This window comes from Drosophila albomicans, chromosome 2R (assembly GCF_009650485.2).
Source record: "Drosophila albomicans strain 15112-1751.03 chromosome 2R, ASM965048v2, whole genome shotgun sequence".
Classification (NCBI taxonomy): domain Eukaryota; kingdom Metazoa; phylum Arthropoda; class Insecta; order Diptera; family Drosophilidae; genus Drosophila; species Drosophila albomicans.
In genome coordinates, this window is record NC_047631.2 from 1,188,395 (window position 1) to 1,209,703 (window position 21,309).

Genomic DNA, 21,309 nt, shown 5'->3' on the forward strand with positions numbered 1-21,309 from the left:
ATATTATAAAGTTAGTTTTTAGAGACACTTTTCTCAGCCAAGACGCATACCCCGCTTTCTTGCAATCCCAACAAAGTTCGGCTAAAAGTAAATTAAAATAAAATCGTTTGTTTTATTTTTTATTTACCCTTCGTGTAACGCGAAAAACATAATTATACATATATATATACGAGGGTAGGCTGATAAAAAGTCAGCCTTACAAAGAAAATAAGTTTTTTTTTTAATTTTGCTTTTTTATTTCTCAACATAATCTCCTTTTAGACGTATGCACTTCGACCAACGATCCTCCAGTTTCCCAATACCTTCCATAAAATAGGATTTGTCTAGGTCCTCAAAATAGGCGTTTGTTTCACAGATTACCTGTTCATTTGACTGAAATTTCTTACCCCAAGCCATTTATTTAAGTTTGGAAATAAATAATAGTCACATGGTGCTAAATCTGGAGAATAGGGTGAATGGGGTAGAATTTCGTAGTGCAATTCACACAATTTCGACATGGCGACAACGCTCTTGTGAGCGGGAGCATTGTCCTGGTAAAACAAAACTTTTTTCTTCGCCATGTGCGGCCTTCTTTTCTTCAGCTCCGAATCAAATCGTCCCAAGAGATTACTCTCTGGTGTATGGTGATGAATCCAGTTTTCGTCAACAGTCACAAAACGACGAAAAAATTCGTTTTTGTTTGCGTTAAGCAATGCCAAACTCTCCTTCGCAATGTGCAAGCGGTTGCGTTTATTTTCCATTGTGAGCAATCGCGGCACCCATCTTGACGAAAGCTTACTCATGAATTCGTGTAAAATGTTTCCAACGCGTTCCCGAGAAATGTTTAGAGCATTTGGAATCTCTCGCAGCTTGATTTGGCTATTATCCAATATCATTCCATGGACTTTATCGACAATTTCTGGTGTAGTCACCTCTCTATGACGACCCGGGCGATCATCGTCCAAAATGCTTGTCCGCCCGCGTTTAAATTCAGCAGTCCAATATTTTATTGTTGAAAACGATGGAGCTGAACCCTTATAAACTTTGTCTAACTCCTTTTTAATATCGTCGTCGGATTTCACTTTTAAAAACAGAAATCTTATGACAGCACGATATTCGATTTTATTCATGTTGACGACAATGCAAAAGTGAATGCGCTAAAAGTCCTGTCAAAATTACCAGTGTTGATAAAACCCGATGAAATTTTCACAGTAATCAGCTGATAGAAAACACTAATCGAATAAAATATTTTCCGAATTTTTAAAAAATTTGTTTCTTTGTTAAGCCGACTATTTATCAGCCCACCCTCGTCATTAATTAATTAATTAATGCTCCATCACGTCACATACAACAAGCAAGAAAGCTACAGTTGAGTGTGTTCGACTGTGAGATACCCGCTACCCATTTTTAATGAAAGCAAAATATTGCGATATTATTCAAAATACTACAAATATACCAAATTTTATATTTGGTATATCAATATAGTACCACATTCAAAACCAAAGCAACTAAGACCCCTAGTAAGTAGGCGTTTTTGCTCATGCAAAAGTATTTCTTTAATAACTTCGACAATTTTTATCTGATCACAACCAAAATCAGGAATCATAATTACTATTGTTATTATTGTATACACCAAAATTCGCAACTTTAGATTTAAAATTACGTTTCTTATTCGACTTTATTGATTTGCGGGAGCGAAAGTGACCGTGGCAAACATTTGAAACACACTTGATCTGCGTGCAAAATTATATCTTTATATCTTATAGTCTCTGAGATCCAGTGTTTCATTCGGATAGACAGACAGACGGACTTGGCTAGATCGTCTCGGCTGTTGATGCTGATCAAGAATATACAGTAGAATTCGGTTATAGCGACTTTCAAGGGTCCGACGATTTAACGTCGTTATACCCGGAAGACGTATTAACCGAAAAGAGCAAAACAAATTTTTTTTGGTTTTTTTTTATGTTTGCCATGTTTGTAATAGGTTTTTAAGATAAAACAAATTAATTTTTTAATCAAAACAATAAAATGTATAAATTTAATTCAATAGCATAGTTTTTCCATAATAAATCGTATACCTGCATGTTCCTTTGCATAAACTAAGGCGTCAGCTAAAACTAACAGAGATGAGAAACTTCGTGTCGCTGCTAGTCACACATGAAAGAGTGCCGATCGCTGATAAATGCAGACATTTCTAACAGCGTCGTTTGATACTTAAATTTGTTGGCATTATTTCGCTGCATTTTTTTTTTTCTTCGCAATATCCGGTTGAATTGTGCAAAATTTCGTCGGTATATGCGGTTTGTCGCACAGACGTAATAAACGGAGGCCCTTTCATATAAGTTTGTATGGGGACCAACCAAGCCATCGAGTTTTCGTCGCAATAACCGGACGGACACTATATTATTATAACCGGATTCTACTGTATATACTTTATAGGGTCGGAGATGCCTCCTTCTACCTGTTACATACATTTCCTTCCGGCACAAATTTATAATATCCTTCTACCCTATGTGTAGCGGGTATAAAAAAAAGAAGAACGGTTGAATTTCTCTTATTTTCACATGTCATGAACTAATAAGTGGGGATTTATTATGTTTTTCTGATGAAAACAATTCATTTGGAAGGGTTCGATGGATTTAATGAAGAAATAATTTTAGTAATATAGCACATTCGGCTTCGATCAAATTGAACACCAATTGTTATTCAGAGGCTAACTTAATGACGCGCAGTAAATATGTAAAACATACTTTATGGGGTCTAAGATGCCTCCATCTGCCTCCATGACGCTATATACAGACTTAATTATAAGACCAAAAACGAAAGTTTCAAGCAACCGTTTTTGGAAATGTAAAAATCGTTTTATTAAAAGTTTAAGGCAGACATATTTGCAGAATTATGTTTCTTTTCAGTTAGCCCTTCGAGACACTAATTTTTGGTGAAAACAGAAAATTTCAATGTAGAAAATCTGGTGGGCAGATTATTCCCAAGTGGAAAACCGATATACATATGTATATACGAGTACCTGTTACAGTTAGCTTTATAGAGTAGGAGACAACTGCTTCTGCCTGTTCCACAAAAGTGTATTTTACTCTTCTACACTGCGTCGATAATAGTTTATAATTAAATTAGTTGGAATGCATGTGCTTACTGTTTGCTAACAAAAGATTTCCTGCTGGTTTTCCATTACACAGATCATTTTGCTTTTGCCTTAAACAGTCTACGTGGGAATCATTATTACGGAATAGTATATTCTCGATACTAAATGAACACAAACGACCTATATTTTGATTCGAATTATTCGCGGTTATTTCACAAGGTAAGTCATTTGGTTCGTAAACATTTCGACTTTTCGCATTGATATTGTCACTAAAGGTTTCTAAGCACGACCCGGAATTTGAGAACTGACCATTCATGTTAAACGATTTGAGTCTGGTGCTTTTAGCTAACTGATGCCATAAAACCTGAACATATCTCAAACCCGTCAAATATTTTAAGCGACTGTATCATGTCTGGTCAGACTCCGCCTTGAAATTAGCACATTAGTTACACATTTACCACAAAACTAAAGTACAAAGAAAGGTGCGCTAAGTGCCTAGAATGACTGTCTTTATATGTGTGAATCACAACACCAACAAAATCCAGCCAATCAAAAAAAAAGGCGGCAACTTTTCGGAGATTTTTTCCGGTAAGTAAACATATTAAGCTACACCTTTCAGATAAGTGCACATACACATATACAGCATAGCTAACGCGTTTATGTGATATATGCACATCGACATATTGACATAATGTGTAAATTAATTTGTATGATATTGTTCATGCATATATTTACGTTTAAAGATGTATAATATGCGGCCCAAATGATACTATTAATATTAACATTCTGAATTGATTGCTAGTCAAATTTAACATGTGATAATGATTACCTCCTAGTATTTAACATACAATTTTAACACGTCAGACCACAAATGTATACACATGTGCATAAGTGTAACCTCGTGTTTTTTATTCGTATACTTAAGAAAACATATCAATCAAATCAATGTATTGTAGGAACAAATTAATAACGAATGAACGGAAAACATTTTATTATGTGTTGTATGTTATGTAGTGGCGAAGAGTATTAAAATTGCAAAGAAAAAGAGACACCTCTGTCCCATAAGGAGAAAGTACCGAATTTAATTCATGTCCGATTTTGTCGTACTAATAAAATTCTTAAAAATTTCGAAAAATATTTCCAGATAATACGATTAATTACCGATTTAATAATTTTTATTCCATACTTTTAATTTGATTTTTAGAATTGCAATTATATAAAATTACTTTATATTACCACACTCAGAATGAAGGAAACTTTTTTTAAACATTATTTTTATAGTTCACCCTCAAAGAATATTATATTGGACAATTATCTACATCCGTGAACCTATTATTTAAAAATTGTGCAAATTTCAATCCATTTAAAAAAAGGGTCATCTTGACTGCAACAAAATTTACTGAGTGATCCAAGTTTTTATGGGATCCCAAAATCATTAGATACAGAATATTCATAGCTTTGGTTGATACATGGTTTGGAACAACAATTTATCGTAGGTGAAAGATAATGTATTCATGCAAAGTATTAATGATTGGTATACAAATAATTGAAAAATAATTATTTTTAATTAATGCAAAACATGCAAAATATACCACATTGTACAAAATATACCAGATTTTCAGACAAAGCAACTATGACCCCTAGTAATTAGGCGTTTTTACACCATACAAAAGTATTTCTTTAATTAATTTGACAACTCTTATCTCATCATATCCGAATTTTCAGGAATCACGAAGACTAGAGTTGCTATTGTATACGCTACTCTAGCTTTAAAATTACGGTTGTTATTCAAGTTTTGTCAATTTGCGGGGGCGGAAGTGGACGTGGCAATATTCGGAAACAAACTTGATAAGCGTGCAAACTAACAAGTACTATTGAAAACAAGTAAGAAAGCTACAGTCGAGTGTACTCGACTGTGAGATAGCCGCTACCCATTTTGAATAAACGAAATATATTTGCGGTATTTTTCTCAAAATATACCGAACATACTGCAATAATACTAAAAATATACCGAATGGTATATTTGGTATATCGATATAGTACCGCATTCAAAATATACCATAGACGGCACAATATACCAGATTGTCAGCCAACGCAAATAAGACCCCTAGTAAGTAGGCGTTTTTGCCCATACAAAAGTATTTATTTAATAACTTCGACAATTTTTATCTGATCGCAACCAAATTTTCAGGAATCATAAATACTATAGTTAATATTGTATATACCAAAATTCGCAACTTGTTATTCGATTTTTTTGAAGTGGGCTTGGCAAAAATTTGAAACAAACTTGATCTGCGTGCAAACATAACAAATGCTGTCGAAAAAATTATATCTCTATCTCTTATAGACTCTGAGATCTAGGTGTTCATACGGACAGACACACAGACGGACATGGCTAGATCGTCTCGGCTGTTGACGCTGATCAAGAATATATATACTTTATAGGGTCGGAGATGCCTCTTTCTACCTGTTACATACATTTCCTGCGGGCACAAAGTTATAATACCTTTCTACCCTTTGGGTAGCGGGTATAAAAATGTAAAAATATTATTGTATAAACTCCATAGTACAGCTTAGGAAATTTTTACCAGTTCCACCAAATGTACACGGATTGGTACGTCGTATACATATGTATGTGCATGTATTCAGTGTGACATCTATGTATGTATGTATGTACATACATATGTATGTGTAATCTGGCAATTAGGTGTAAAAAATTCTACACTGCTTTAAAATTATCACGTTCCATTTAAAGATATACTAATGTGAACTGACATTTGTCAATATGCACACAGTACATTCTTAAATATTTAAATAGGCACACCCCGAACTGATTTTGTGACAAATTAATTTAGGTTTGGTTTCCATATAATTGAGTAATCACAATAATCGAAATGCAAATCCGTGTTTTGGTGTGATGTACTTTAGTGTATCTGATCAAGTTACAAGAAAGCAAATTACTATAACAATATAAAATAATAATGATTTTAAAAATATAAATTTCTTTATTGAAGCTGTTGGCAAAATTTACAAAATTGTTACAAATTTTCACATATGTATGTACATTTGTTATGTAGGTATGTACATATGTGCTGGTGAGACTATGCCAGCAGCAAGAAAGTTCAAATATATTAAATTTATCACTTTTACTAGCGACGTACACAATTCAGAAATCGTCAACCATTGCAATCCTACCTATGTACCTATGTACTATGTACTCATATCAACGTCACTTACATATCCTGAAAACTCTTAATATCCTGTTATACACACGAAGTCGGGTTAACTTTTCTAAAAACTAAGGTAGTTTTTTAATTGTGTTAACACCAAGGGAAAGTTTTCCGCACATCACTCTATGGTATTATATCGTATACAAATTTTCAAAGGTGGCTCTGGTCAAGCGATTGCCAACCTCTTTCCCCTATTTTTCAAACTACTCGTACGTATTCTTCTTTTAGTTACTCGCCCTATCCTAACACTCATAAGGGAAGTTAGTCTAGCGCCGAATACTATAATTACTGCTACTAAATTGTCCAAAAATGTCTCCCTACCAGCACGGATTTATGAAGAGTGCATCCACTACTACCAATCCATGGGATCTTACTTCATTTGTTGACCAATTTTTTCTTTACAATAATATTAAAAAAAATTATAAAAATCGGCATAATTTTAAAAATTGAAAAAAATCGTGCAAAATTTAAAAAATAACAAAATTATAAAAATTGGCAACATTTTTTAGAAATGGAAAAAATGAAAAATCGGGAAAAATTTAAAAAATTGTAAAAATTGGCAACATTTTAAAAATAAAATAAAAAAATTGACAACATTTTGGAAATTAAAAAAATTAAAATTTAAAAAATAGAAAACATTAAAATCGGAAAATTTTTGGGAATTGAAAAAAAAATTAAAACTAAGCAAAATTTACAAAATATTGTATAAATCGGCAAAATTTTGAAAATTCAAAAAATTAAAAATCCTATAAAATAATAAAAATTAAAAAGTGTAAAAATCAACGAAATTTTGTGTTCTATAAAAAATAAAAAATCGGGCAAATTAAAAAAAAAAATAAAAATAATGAAAAAATCGGCAATAGTTTAGAAATTAAAAAAATAAAAAATCGGGCAAAATCTAAAAATTTCAAATATTTGAAAATTGAAAAATCGGGCATAATTTAATAAATAAAAAATTGTAAAAATCGTGAAAATAATTTTGGAAATTGAAAACATTGAAAAACGGGCAAAGTTTAAAATAAAATATTATAAATATTGTAAAAATCCGCAAATTTTTGGAAATTGAAAAAATTAAAAATGGGGCAAAATTAAGAAAAAATAAAAAAATTTTAAAAATCGGCAAAGTTTTGGAAATTGAAAAATAAAAATCGGGCAAAATTTTAAAAATTAAAAAATTTGAAAAATCGTCAATATTGGAAAACAGAGAAAATGAAAAATCGGACATAATTTAATAAATAATATATTAAATCGTTCCCTATTGGTCTTATTGGATTCCCAATTGATATGTTATGATGGATAACAAGTAAAGTAGAGCTAAAAACCCAACATAATTGATTCAGGTTCTGTCTGTCTGTAATTAGATTTTCCTTTAACTCATATAACGGAATTATAAGGAATTCTGCTAATTAATAATTAGTAATTAATCTATATAGTGACATATCCACCACCACACTCATTTCTCGTATGTGACACATTCTCGTAATTATTCCCCTATCTCAAAAATATCCTACTGCATTCACATAAAGATTATATTATATTCAAAACATAAACTTGTCACGACAGCGACCAATCGTAATAAACAAAAAGTTTCTATTGCGTTCAAATAAAGATTATATTCTAAACATAAAATTATCGCGGCGGCGACTAACGTCAAAAAAAAAACATCCACTTCACGTCTATTAAAATTTTCTGGTGCAATTTGAGGACTCAGCATTAAAACACTATCACATACACAAAACATTGCACATATGTTAGCTCTAAGTCGCAATAAGAAGTTTCTTATTCAAACTCAACATATTGTAAAGTTAGTTTTTAAAGTCACTTTCCTCAGACAAGACACGTAGCCCGTTAATCTTGCAATACCAATAAAGTTCGTCTACAAGTTTTTTAAAAATAAAATCGTTGTTTTATTTTGTTTAACCTTCGCGTTATGCGAAAACATAATTATATAAATAATATAAAAGGAAGTTAGTTACACTATTCATTTTAGCCTATTATTTTAGCCATATGGCTAAAATTGGTTTAGGTTTAATTGGGCTTAGAGCCAGGGGAAGGACATATGTATGTATGCTACTTACCAAAATCGTCGTACTTAGATATATCGATGAAACAGGGGTGCTCATAATCGCCTTACAAAACATTTACTAATTGTTTCGATTGTTTCAGCTATATTGCATCGACATGTATGTCAAAATAGAAACGGAACGTTTCACATTTATTAGGTTGAACCAAGCAAAATTGTCGTGCTATATAGATTTAGGTGAATTAAAGTAAAGTGTAGTTTAATTACTAATGCCGTGACCAAGACAATCGAATCTTTCCCGACAAATCTGTAACGCAAGAGGGATACGAAAAACTGCAATGGAAAGAAAGAACATGAAATTGTGGTTTATATTTCTTAGATGTCATTTTCACCAGGGAACAGGTAAGACATTCATCAGGTCAGTAGGTTTAGCCACTGTTCGTGCGAGATCCAACATAGCGGTTGCGTCTTCTGGAATAGCAGCCACATTGTTTATAATTACCGTTTTGAAGGAGCAATGATTTTATTGTCTGATGATTTCCGCCAAACACTGCCAGTAATTCTGAGATCTACGGCTACCGACGAAATAAACGCTTGCGTCAAACCGACGAATCTATGGCGCTTTGTGAAGAAACTGCAGCTGCCAACAAACATTTTTTTTTTTTTTTTGAAAGAACTTTGCTTTTATTTATTGAATCTTCTTCTTAATTTTGAGACTAACAATAAGTTTACGAATCTTAACATTAAAATTTATCTAACAGTGTGTTAAGCGTAAGCGTCGCTTTTCGAGGACGAGCTGCTCGATTTGTAGATTTGTCTTCTTTTGATTGCTTTGTGTATTTATGGTTTGAGGTGTTGAAGATTGAGCTGCAGAGACAAGTACAGACTCCAGTGAATTAACAAAGCTGTCTACGTCGGCTTCATTGTTGCGATGGGGACTTAGCTCAATGTGCGAGCTAATATACTTTCTGTACTTAATCCAATTGGTTTTCTATGAGGTCAATTTTAATGATTGTTCCAATGTTCCTGGATGCCGGAGTAGAATAAACAGTATAGGCGAGTGATCAGATGAAAGATCCGAAAGGCATTCGGCGCTTATCAGATTTTTTGGAATGTTTTTGGTAATCGCAAAGTCTATTAAATCGGGCAGTTTCTTTGGGTCTGCCGGCCAGTATGTAGGTGTGCCAGGAGAAACATAGTCGAGCTTGTTCTTGGCGTTGATAATGGCATTGTAGAGCAGCTTTCCTTTTGGGGTCACGAGACGAGATCCCCAGTGTGTGTGCTTGGCATTATAGTCTCCTGCTGCTATGAAGTGGTCTCCTAGTGAGTCTTCAGCTATAGTGAAGCGAGGGGGCAGTATACGGCGGCTAGTGTAAGTTGGTTGCCAGTATTTAATTTTATATTTATAGATGTGGCCTGTAGGTAGTTTTTAGCAGATTTGTTATGTTCCAGTCCCACCATGTGCTTTACCGTCTGGATGATTTGTTCCGTAGAAAGTATATCCTCCTAGTTGAAAATTGTATTTGTTTGTAGGGTGTGTTTTCTGAAAGCAGCATTACGTCGATTTGATTGTCGAGCAGGAATTGAGCTAACTCAAGTTTATGCTACGAAACGCCGTTAGAGTTCCACGTAGATATCCGTAGGGAAGTCATTATTTGGATTGTTGTGAAACCAGTATTTGAATCAATAGATTTTGGTTTCGCATTAAATCTTGCATAGTTGTGCGCATAAATGACATAAATTCTGTTAGGCTTTGTTGTAAGCTGCATATCATAGCTTCGAGGTTGTTTTTTGCCAGCTGAGCCATGTTCGGTTCTTGGAATGCTGATTGCAGAAATGAACTTTTTGGGGCAGGGGTAGCCGGTCCTGATTTTAAAACGCTTGCGTATGTCACACTTTTGTCAGAGTTAATAGGTCCTAGTGAGGATCTGGCTGCAGTCGAGAAGAAGACTTCAGGGTTTGATCTGGAGACTTTCAATGTTTTATTTTGGGTTCGGCCGGTAATTCCATTCTGATGGATGCGGCTTTTCAGATCCTTATAAACTGGGCAACCTCTATAGTTAGCAGTGTGATTGCCAACGCAGTTGCCGCACTTTTTCGAGTTGCAGTCATTTTTGCTCGCTGGGCAGTGTACGGAGTCATGAAGCTCTCCACAAACTACACACACCGGGTGCAGTTTACAGTATGACCTTGTATGACCATATTCTTGGCAGTTCGCACATTGTACCGGACCATTGCGTTTGTGCGGTTCGGCGGTGCAGCAGGAACTGAAAATTGTATATAGGGTGCACTTCGTATTTCTTCAGGGGCTTATTTTCTGGCTCGAGCTCAACCTTAAAGAGTGGCTGCGGCTTTCTATCCCTGTTAAGGATATTGAAGACTGTCTTTGCGCTAAATCCCTTCTCTTGTAGTGCCTTTGTTATCTCTGCAGGCGTTACTTCGGATTCTATACCCTTAAGTACGACTGGCAAGCCCTTGCTCCTTTTAAGCTGATACGTGTAAAAGTTCTTTTTATTATCGGTAAGATATTTCGATAATACTCTGTAATTGTCTTCAGATTTCATTTGAACTTTTGTTTCGTGAATGTTGCCCTTTACAAGGGGTATAATGTGGAAGTTATCCTTGCCAGTAAGCTCAATAATTTTGTTGACGAGAACATTGGAACTTTTTTCTCGTATATAAATAGGCGAAGGCTTTGGCTTCCTTTTCTCGACTTGAGTAGATTCGGCCGCCTCAACCTCATAGGCGTCCGCCAAGATTTTGAATCGGTTCGAATTCATGTCCGTTTCTATTGCAGCTAGGCTAGCGTTGCCACGGGTTATTTTACGTTGAGAATTTTCCTTTTAATTTGAATGTAGCGATCCATTCCAGTCTGCACAGCCGGCTTAATATGTTCATTGTTTTTGTTCTGTTTTTCGGGCAGCGCAGCGGCAGACGTAGTAATGTTTGCGCTGCTAGCTGATGATTTCGTTAAAAGCGCTGTCGATATATGTAGTTGCGGTTGTTGTTGTTACAGTTGACGTTGTCAGCGAAATTGCGGTGCTGGTTACTGCGCTCTTAGGCTGCAGAGACATCGATGGTAGCGCGCTCTTATACTCTCTACGTTTAAGAATTCGGTCGAGTTGGGAGTAATTGACCGCACTTGGTCAGAGCTTGCATTATATTCGGTCGCTTTAAAAGAGAAGTACGCGTTGTTTCGTTGTTGTGAGAGCCGTCTCTCGTCTTGCTCACGGTGACGTTGTGCACGAATGTCGTTTTGACTCATTGTAATCGAGATTGATTAATTAGAGTTTTAATTGTTCTGATTTATATTAATTAATTAATCAATCAATATATAAATTAGCGATTTCATCGCAAAGAGCGACTTTTCGCGTTATTGTAGATTTTTTTAAACCAGTCACTGCACTTATGTGATTTTATTGAATATTTTTTCCCGGAGCACAATAAATACACGTCTGCATGCGACGACAGTTCAATGAGTTGTAGCATTGCTTAATGATACATCTGCTGAAGATTTCTCTGAGCAATTGCGGACTATATATAATAGTCAAGTACCTGTTGATGAATCGAGCGAATTGATATCATTTCCAAATAATTTCTGTAATTTTGTCCCTAGAACATTCATGTTTTTTCCAAGGTCAATTATATGTGGCATTTTCACGGGTCGGAAAAAAAATTAACTAATTCGAATTATTGCCTTTAAAGTGGAACAGAGTTCACCGCGTCAGCTAGTAGAAAATAAAATTTAAAATAAAAACTAATAAAAATAAGTAAATAACGACATTAAGTCTTATAACCTTTTTTGATATTAACTTATTGATCTGGTCTCATTCAAAACTTGTTCATGAATCCTGCTAATGCTTTTACGGCAAATATCAAATTTCTTTAATACAAAACAAAAAACACAAACTAAAAAAAACCATAAAAAAAAAGAATTAAATAAAAGGACATAACTGTAGGGCAATAGACGATTCAATGTAGCACTGATATGCTCAACCAACCCAATTGAATTTCGTGTCATGCCATGACCGTGACAGACGTACAGTCCAGTATGTACCACTGATTGACATATCACGCAATGACATGTACTTCAACGTGGCTGAGCGCCCTCTTAGCTCAATTTAATTTATCTAACGACCACTACTCACAAAAAAAAAAAAGTTCGCGAGCATTTTGTGCATCATTTCTTTTATGAGTATTCTACGAGAAAGTTGAAATTTTCATCGCGTGTTTTATACACACAATCAAAGGTAAGTTGTATATATTTGTGAACTACTGTTACTAACATTCAAGTCTGATGTTAATTAATAAAGTATTTTATTTGTAGCATGTAAATATGTATACAGCGAGTTTTTGATACGGACATGTTAATAATGGGGACTGAAAAGAACCATAAACAATAGACAGATACTCCCTTAACTACCACAAAAGAACGCTTTCAGACGGGCTAAGAATTGTCCAAATAAGGCCTCGGCCAAGGCATAAAAACACCATACCTGGTTTGGCGGGCAAATAAAATTTTCTACTGCGGTTCTGCAAGCGTATTTCCTACTAGATGTTTTTTTATCGGCGATTTCGTTATATGAGTTAACACCAGAGTTGGTTGCACCGAACTGCAAGTTACAAAACACACCGCAGCGCATAACCAACGACACGTGCGCAGCGTCAGCTATATTTCGGTCACTAACATCTGGGCACCAGGCGGTAACCCGATCCTCGAAAAGTTAGCGGAAACGGCAACAACAACTACCACACCAGCGAAGACGCAATACCGTCAACTACAGATTCAGCAGTTGCAGCGGCACGGCAACAACAACAGTCAACAACATTGAAATGACTGCAATTACAACGGAAACGAGAACAACAACAAAGTAGCATTGGGAACGACAAAGCATTGGCATTGCGCCACCGGCAGAGCAACGAGCAGAGGTATCTTCATTCTTTATCAAATAATAATTAATGTTTAATTTATAATTTGGAATCAATAAAATAAGTCGAGCTCGTCTCGCATTTGTATTTTTTTATAAATTCAAAGAACCATCGTTCTTATTTTATGTATGAGAATTTAACCGTTAAGGCAAACAAATGCCTCTCATCGTAGTAATGCAGCTGCGAATTTTGGCTTTGATTCAAATTTAAAACTAATAGGGATTTGAATGTGTGAGCAGAGCACGAATGTACATAAAGTAACATATGAAACATTATGCAATTTGTAAAATTACCCACAATAATTTGTTGTTTTTGACTGGGGAACAGTGCCTCAGTCTGCCACCAGTGAGGAGTCATAGATCATGTCTCTAGGAACGACGGCGGGTAGCCCACTCCTTCGCTATATCCCGATCTCGATATAAGGAAATCCAAAACCATGAATGAGCATTATCCGACAAGCTTTAGCTGGAAGAACGGCCACCTTGGAATCAATGGAAATTGTGGCCGCTCGATGCAAATCATAGAAGCAATGACAACGAAAATGTGACATGCAAATCTGCTTTGGAGATTTGATAAAGTGGTCTTGCCTGACTCTGAGTTCTGCGACTTAAGCGGCTACCATCAATGAAAAATTATATGGAAAGTTGGTATAATACGTGTTCTTCCTATCTTTACAGTTTCCAACCTTAACAAAAAAAAATAACGCGTTAAGTGTGGGACGCTGCCGCAAAAAGCCATGGACGACTGCCTAACACACTTACATTATTTATGGGCAATCTCATACGCTTCGAAGAACGTCCAATTGCTGATTCGGGACGAAATGTTCCACCAAGTGAGGGTGCGACCAAAGGACTGTACGTGTTAGTGCTGCAAAAACATCGAGGTTTGGCACCATCGAGGTTTCCGATGTTTTAAAAAAAAAACATCGATAGTATCGATGTTTAGAACAATTTTTTTGTAATTATTTGATATACAAGTTTAAAATCTTAAATAAAAGCGAGTTTTTTTTCTAAACCAAAACAAATAATAAATTTAATTCAATGAATAGTAAGCAAATCAAAAATAACAAATCAACAAAATAATAATAACAGCCTTCAAGGCCAAAAGCTCTGCTTTGAGATCTGTTGAGATCGTTGGACTTATAATAAATGTTAATAGTAATAATAATTATTCGTTTATCCATTGATTTTTGCTAAGAAACACTATTTTATCCACATTTGAGGGCTTAAGGGATGCCCTTTTATTTGAAATTATAATTCCAGCTTTGCTGAAAATCCTCTCGCTCTCAATTGACGTTGCTAGAACACACAAAATTCTCTTGGCATACAATTGGAGAGCTGTGTCGTTGATGGCTCGCTGCATGAGATAAAATTACAATTAAATAATGCATTAACTATTAAATAATTTTTACCCTACTTTCCAATACTTCAACGGATCTCGATTTTCGTCAATGTTGGCACTTTGGTAGTACTGTCGCAGGGTTATAATAGAATCAGTTCGACAATTTTTTATCTTTTGCGCGATGTTTCTTTTTAAAAATTTAAGCAGTGGTTGGCTTGATTCTATTGGTGTTGGCGGTTCTGAAGTTTCCTGCGTTATATCCAGACTCCTGTTTATATTAGATATTTCATTCTCTAATAATTTTGTGGCTTCTTGAACATTCAAAGGCGATAAAAATGCTTCCTTTTTGGAACGAGGATCGAGCAGAGTTCCAATCCTAGTTGGTGTGCGTTTTTCGTATTCTAAAAGTCTTTTTTTTATATTTGCCACGAGAAGCTCACGCATTTTAAAGCCTTCATCCGTTCGAAGAGTTGTTTTGATATCCTCCATATTTTCTAATAGTCCGCAGACAAATGGTATGATTAGAGAAATCGTCACAGTTGCTCCAGCCGATATTTTTTGGGTAGCGTCATTAAACGGTGCGAGCAGCTTTACAATGTCCATTATTACATTTACTTCTTCCGCAGTTAGAGGTGGCGGTGACTTGGGAGTGGTCAGCAGAACTTGTCCAAGTGCTTCTCTGGTCGCAAGTATTCTCTCTAACATGGCATAGGCGCTGTTCCACCTGGTAGGCACTTCTTGCTTTAAGCCATATGTTTTGTTTGGCAACTGTGCCGCTTTGAATTTCGCATATGCGATGTTGCTTTGTTTAATATATGTGACAAATGTTTTGCATTTGATTATTACAATTTGAATGATGTCTATTGAAAGACATTCTCTTACTATAAGATTAAGAGTGTGGGCAAAACAAGGCAGATGTCGTTTTTTTAAATTTTCACACATTTTGATCATAGATCTGTCATTGTCAGTCACAATTGTGGAAACCTTGTCCAATATGTTCCACTTTTGAAGCACATCACTTAATGTGTCACCAATATTATTGGCGGAGTGGTTTGTTTCATCTTTTAAAGACATTGTGGATAGAACAGCATAACGCAAAATATAATTGTCGTCAACAAAATGGCATGTTATAGTAATGTATGACATATTTGCTACTGACGTCCACAAGTCAGTGGTGATAGCTACAGTTTCAATATCCTGTAATATTGACATCAACTTTGCAGTCATTTCCTTGTAGCGCATTTCCATGTTAACATTTTTTAAAGTTGTTCTTGATGGTAACTCGTAGTGAGGATCAAGAACAGCAACAAATTTTCGAAAAGAACTTTCCTCAACGAGACTGAAAGGTTGAATGCTACAAGCGACAAACTCGGACAGTGCATTGTCGATTTTACTTTTGCGTTCAGAAGACTTGTCATATTTTTTATTTATGAATGGCAAAATGGTATTTGATGATTTTGGCAGGTCACTCACTTTAAGAGATGGGTGCAAACGTCTCAAATGATCTCTTAAGTTGGTAGTATTACCACTAGTCTTATATATTTTTGCGCACGACTTACATTTCGCAAATTTGCCATCCTCCGCCTTTTCAAAAAATTGCCAAACTTTTGACTTGCCAGGCATAGCTGCTGCATTGATGCTCAGAATACAGCTACTATTCTCCTCATCTGAATCATTTATTTCGCAATTGCTTGCCGCATTGTCGTTGCCTGTTGTGATAGTTGCCTTGCCTGAAAACACACAAGCCATGAATTAATCACCTTCAAACAGATTAGAAACATGTACTTACGCTTTCTATTTACAGGACTAGCCATCGTACGACCGCCAACACCAATTTAAGCCAAGCTTTTAAAATAATCTGTAATTTATAATGTTACCCAAACCTGCTTCGCGCGCTTTTAGTAAATTTTGTGATGGTAATCCATTCAAACAAAACATCGATAGCGCAAAAAAAAACATCGATGTTTTCTTTAAAAAATAAAAACATCGATAGTATCGATAGTGTGCCGATGTTTTTGCAGCACTAGTACGTGTCGTACACCTGGATACCGCAATGTCATTGTCAACAAATTCCTTCCCTTGCATTCTAAAGGCATTCAAAGCGAAACGTGGTTGCTCACAATGAATGTTGTCTGATAATGTGACTAACTTCCGAGGTGCGAAGAGTACTAAGAGATGAAGTGGAGTGGATACCGACTAGGGATGCGGAAAACAAATACCTAGAAGTGGAGCTCGTATTCATTAAGCTCACCGCATATGGACGGTGCATGCGAAAAAATTGTACAAACTCCTTCCGCCTGATAGCGTGCGAGAAGAATTGCTTCGTGCTGTGTTGGCTAATATAGAGAGTATTCTCAACTCACACCCACTCACGTACGTTCCACTGGAATCGGCAGATACGGAGGCCCTCACACCTAACCATTTCATGTTGTGCCACCCCAATGGACTGCGCGAACGAGACATCGAAATACAATACGGTGCCAGACTTGCCATAAGATTCTGAATTTCAAATCTGTTAGACGAACAATTCTGGAAAAGATGGCTAAGAGAATATCTACAGTCGCCAGTTGCGATTGCGTTTAATGGCATTGTTATTATTGCAGTTGACAACACCAAACGAAACCGTTGACCCAAAGGAGTTGTGGTAGATGTTCACTGATTGAGAGATGGTCAGTTCACTTGAAAATTGGCAACACACAACGCGAATGTTAGCTGCCAAACTATATTACTAACTGGGTATTTGCAAGCGCATTTCCTACTGGGTCTGCAAGGCAATTTCAATATTGGGGCAAACGAATGTCGCTCATCGTAGTGAAGCAGCATCAAATTTCGATTGCGTGATTTTCTTTTGATTTGTATGTCAGCCCACGCAAATGCAATTAATTGTGTTTAAAATAATAGGGATATGAATCTGTGCATAAGCACAAATGTAAGTAAAAATATGAAACATTACCGGTATCGTGCTCTCAACGCTCTTTAGAATAGTAACTCTCCCTCTCTTGGTGTTGTAGTTGGCTATCGTTCTATCGTGCGTCTCGCTCGACCTGTGCATACTCTCTGTGTTTTGTGCTCTTCGTAAGTACAGATCATATTAGTTTGCAATTAATTTATCTATTTTGATTATATTTCTTTTTTTTTTAATTTTTTGATTGGTTTAATAATCTTTGTTTTAGCAATATGTTAGTCTGCTATAACAAGAAATGCCGGGTGCCGGTTGGTGCCAAAATGGGTTTTGTTTGTTGCTGGTTATGCGACAACGTTGCAAATGAGAAATGTGCTGGCTTTAACGGCCGTATTGTTGATTTAATTTCAGCCAAGTCAGGATTGAGATGGACTTGTGAATACTGTAGGGACTCTGAACGCGATATTGCTGGGTTTATACGGCAGACGCGAACTGGTTTTAAAGATATATTGGCGGGCTTTAAAAAACTCTCCGATAGCTTCTCCGCTTTGGATTCCTGGTTTAAGAGTATGAAGCCCTTGACCGAGTCTCCGAAAGGCCAATACGCGTCTGTCGATTACCCCAATCGAGCTTTCTGTCCCAGTTGAGGTTCCAAGCTTATCTGTACCACCTGCTGGGGAATTAATGTCGTTTAGTTCTCCGTCCCCTCAACCTTCGGTAGCTCTGGATGTTCCAGATCATGACATTACGTCATTAAGATTGGAGTCTCCTGCTCCGGCTACGATTTTGCTGTCGACTGAGATGGAGACGGTTGAAGAAATTCAACCATCACCATCCTCTGTTGAGATCGTTAGTGCTGTAACGATAGAAGAATCGCGTCCAGCTCCTACCTCAGTTGTCCGCAACACTTTAGTTGCGGTGCCACCTCTTAAGCAGATTTTTGTCTTAAGGCTTGCCCCTGAAACGACATCTGATGATGTTCGGGCTTATATTAAGTCCAAATCTCAAGCCAGTATTAAGGTGGACAAATTTAATTTCTCGTACGAACGGGAGATTTCATATTTTAAAATAAGTGTTCCGGCTGAACAATTTAGCATGATTTGCAGTAAAGAATTTTGGCCGGAACACCTATTAGTCAAAGAATTTGTTGCTAAAAAGAAAAATCGGTCTCCGGTTTCTCTTCTTAGTAGTGGCAAGAATTCTATTTCAAAGCCTTCTTCTATGTCTGTCAGTTCAAAAAACTAACATCCTCTTTACTTCTTGGCTATCAGAATGTAAGAGGTATTTGCAGTAAACTTACTGACTTATATTTAAATAGTATGTCTTTCCCTTTCAATGTCATTGAAACATGGTTAAAGAATGACATTCTTGATACGGAAATCTTTTCTAGTAGATTTTCCTTATACAGACGTGATCGCAAGGTTCGACGTGGTGGCGGGGTTTTAATTGCAGTAGATGCTCAAATTGCTTCAGAATTATCTCAGATTAATGGTATTTCAAATTGATTAAACAGATCTCTATACCTTATTTTTGTTTTAGACCCAGATTCGTGTTCTCTATCGAGAACGTCTCCCATATCTTCGCCCAAAGACCCTTGCCATCCCACTTTAGAAATTTCGTTGGAGCTCCCATATACTGCGTCAGAGTCTAATGTATGTACGTTGTGGTGAGCGTTCTCGTTGTTTTCGGAAAACCTGCTTATATTTCAAACTGACTGGTCCCAACTTTCTTTGTCTACGAACTTGGATATAGCTGTTAAATTTTTTTATTCTACTTTGAACTCGCTATTTGATGCTTGTGTTCCATCAAGTATTCCACATTTGTCTGCTAAACCCTTATGGTTTACTAAGAAATTATCAAATTTAAACAAGTAAGAAAGCTACAGTCGAGTGTGCTCGACAGTGAGATACCCGCTACCCATTTTGAATGAAAGCAAAATATTGCGGTATTATTTTCAAAATATACCAAAAATACTACAAAAATACTAAAAATATAATAAGTGGTATATTTGGTATATCGATATAGTACCGCATTCAAAATATACCAGATTGTCAGCCAAAGCCCCTAGTAAGCAGGCGTTTTTGCCTATGCAATTTTTTATTTCTTTAATAACTTCCACAATTCCTGATTGCAACCAAATTTTCAGGAATCATAACTACTATAGTTATTATTGTATATACCAAAATTCGTAACTCTAGCTTTAAAATTACGCTTGTTATTCGATTTTTTTGATTTGCGGTGGCGGAAGTGGGCGTGAAACAAACTTGATCTGCGTGCAAACATAAAAAATGCTGTCGAAAAAAATTATAGCTCTATCACTTATAGTCTCTGAGATCCAGTGTTTCATACGGACGGACGGACAGACGGACATGGTTAGATCGTCTCGGCTGTTGACGCTGATCAAGAATATATGTATATACTTTATAGGGTCGGAGATGCCTCCTTCTACCTGTTACATACATTTCCTGCCGGCACAAAGTTATAATACCCTTCTACCCTATGGGTAGCGGGTATAAAAATCGTAAGTCGTGACTACAAAAAATTCAAGGAAACTGTCTCTTCCCTTGATATTCTCCGCTATTCTGTTGCTCAAGCTGCTTTTCGCACTCATAACAATGAGTGTTATAATAATTATTTGAGTAGGTGCAGAATAAGATTTCAGCGTGATCCAAAACGATTTTATGACTTCGTTAACTCGAAGCGTAGATCCGCGTCATCGCCATCATTTATGTCTTTGGAGAATATGACAGTATCTAATAGTCCTGGTATTGCCGATTTATTTGCGGACTTTTTCCAAACGACATATTCTGTTTCAAGTTTTCAAAATTTCTCTTCTTATCCTTGTCATCAATTCATCTAATTGTATTTTTAGTCCTTTAATTACTGAATGCTCTATTTTAACGGAACTATTGGCTATGAAACCTGTTTTTTCGGCAGGTCCGGATGGAGTGCCTAATTGTGTCCTAAGGTATTGTGCTAGTAGTATCTGTAAACAGCTTTTTAAATTGTTTGAGTTGTCCGTAAACTCATGCTCTTTTCCAAAAATCTGGAAAAAGTCATACATTATACCTGTCCTAAAAAAAGGGAACAAATCTAAAGTTTAAAATTATCGCGGTATATGTAAATTTTCTGCGATTCCGAAAGCATTTGAAAAAAATATAACTTCTCAACACCTATATAAATCTATAATTTCACCTTACCAGCATGGGTTCGTGAAATCTAGGTCTACTTCTACTAACTTATTGGAGTTCTCTTCTATCGTAATTAAAGGATTTGAGAATAAAATGCAAACAGATGTCATTTACACCGATTTTAGTAAGGATTTTGACTCAGTAAATCATCACCTCTTACTGTATAAACTTAATCTTTTAGGGTTTCCTCATAGCCTAATTGAGTGGATCTCCTCACACCTTTCCAACAGAATTCAGAATGTTTATTATAATGGTTTTGTATCTAAATGTGTCCAAGTTACTTCTGGTGTGCCCCAGGATAGTCATTTGGGTCCTCTATTGTTCACTTTGTTTATAAATGATCTTCCTTCTATTATTGAGCATTACTTATGTAAGCTGATGACGTTAAGCTTTGCCTGACATTTAATTATATTCTTGCGATGTCACTGTTGCAATGTGACCTTAATCGTCTAGAATCTTGGTGCAGAGTAAATATGTTACATCTCAATTGCAATAAATGTAAGTTTATGACCTTCTGTAGGGGTTCTTCCCAGGTAAATAACTATGTCTTATATGAAACTTCTTTAGAGCGAATTGAAGTTGTGAATGACTTGGGGGTTCTGCTTGCTGCAAAG

General features: G+C 35.9%; 1 protein-coding gene across 5 annotated transcripts in view; it reads left to right on the forward strand.

The window, feature by feature from the left end:
- Nucleotides 1-8,411: 8,411 nt before the first annotated feature.
- Nucleotides 8,412-21,309, forward strand: part of LOC127566116 (uncharacterized) — a 38,687-nt gene continuing 25,789 nt past the window's right edge. Inside the window, exon 1 of one of the 5 annotated variants that reach the window (XR_007955404.1) lies at nt 8,412-8,734. Coding sequence is in view for 3 of the 5 variants with exons in the window: in XM_052007723.1 (XP_051863683.1) it covers nt 8,671-8,734 (64 nt within the window). In the remaining 2 variants the exon portion in view is untranslated. The remainder of the gene's footprint in view (nt 8,735-21,309) is intronic. The other 4 variants (XR_007955406.1, XM_052007725.1, XM_052007723.1 and 1 more) reach the window with 4 other exon arrangements.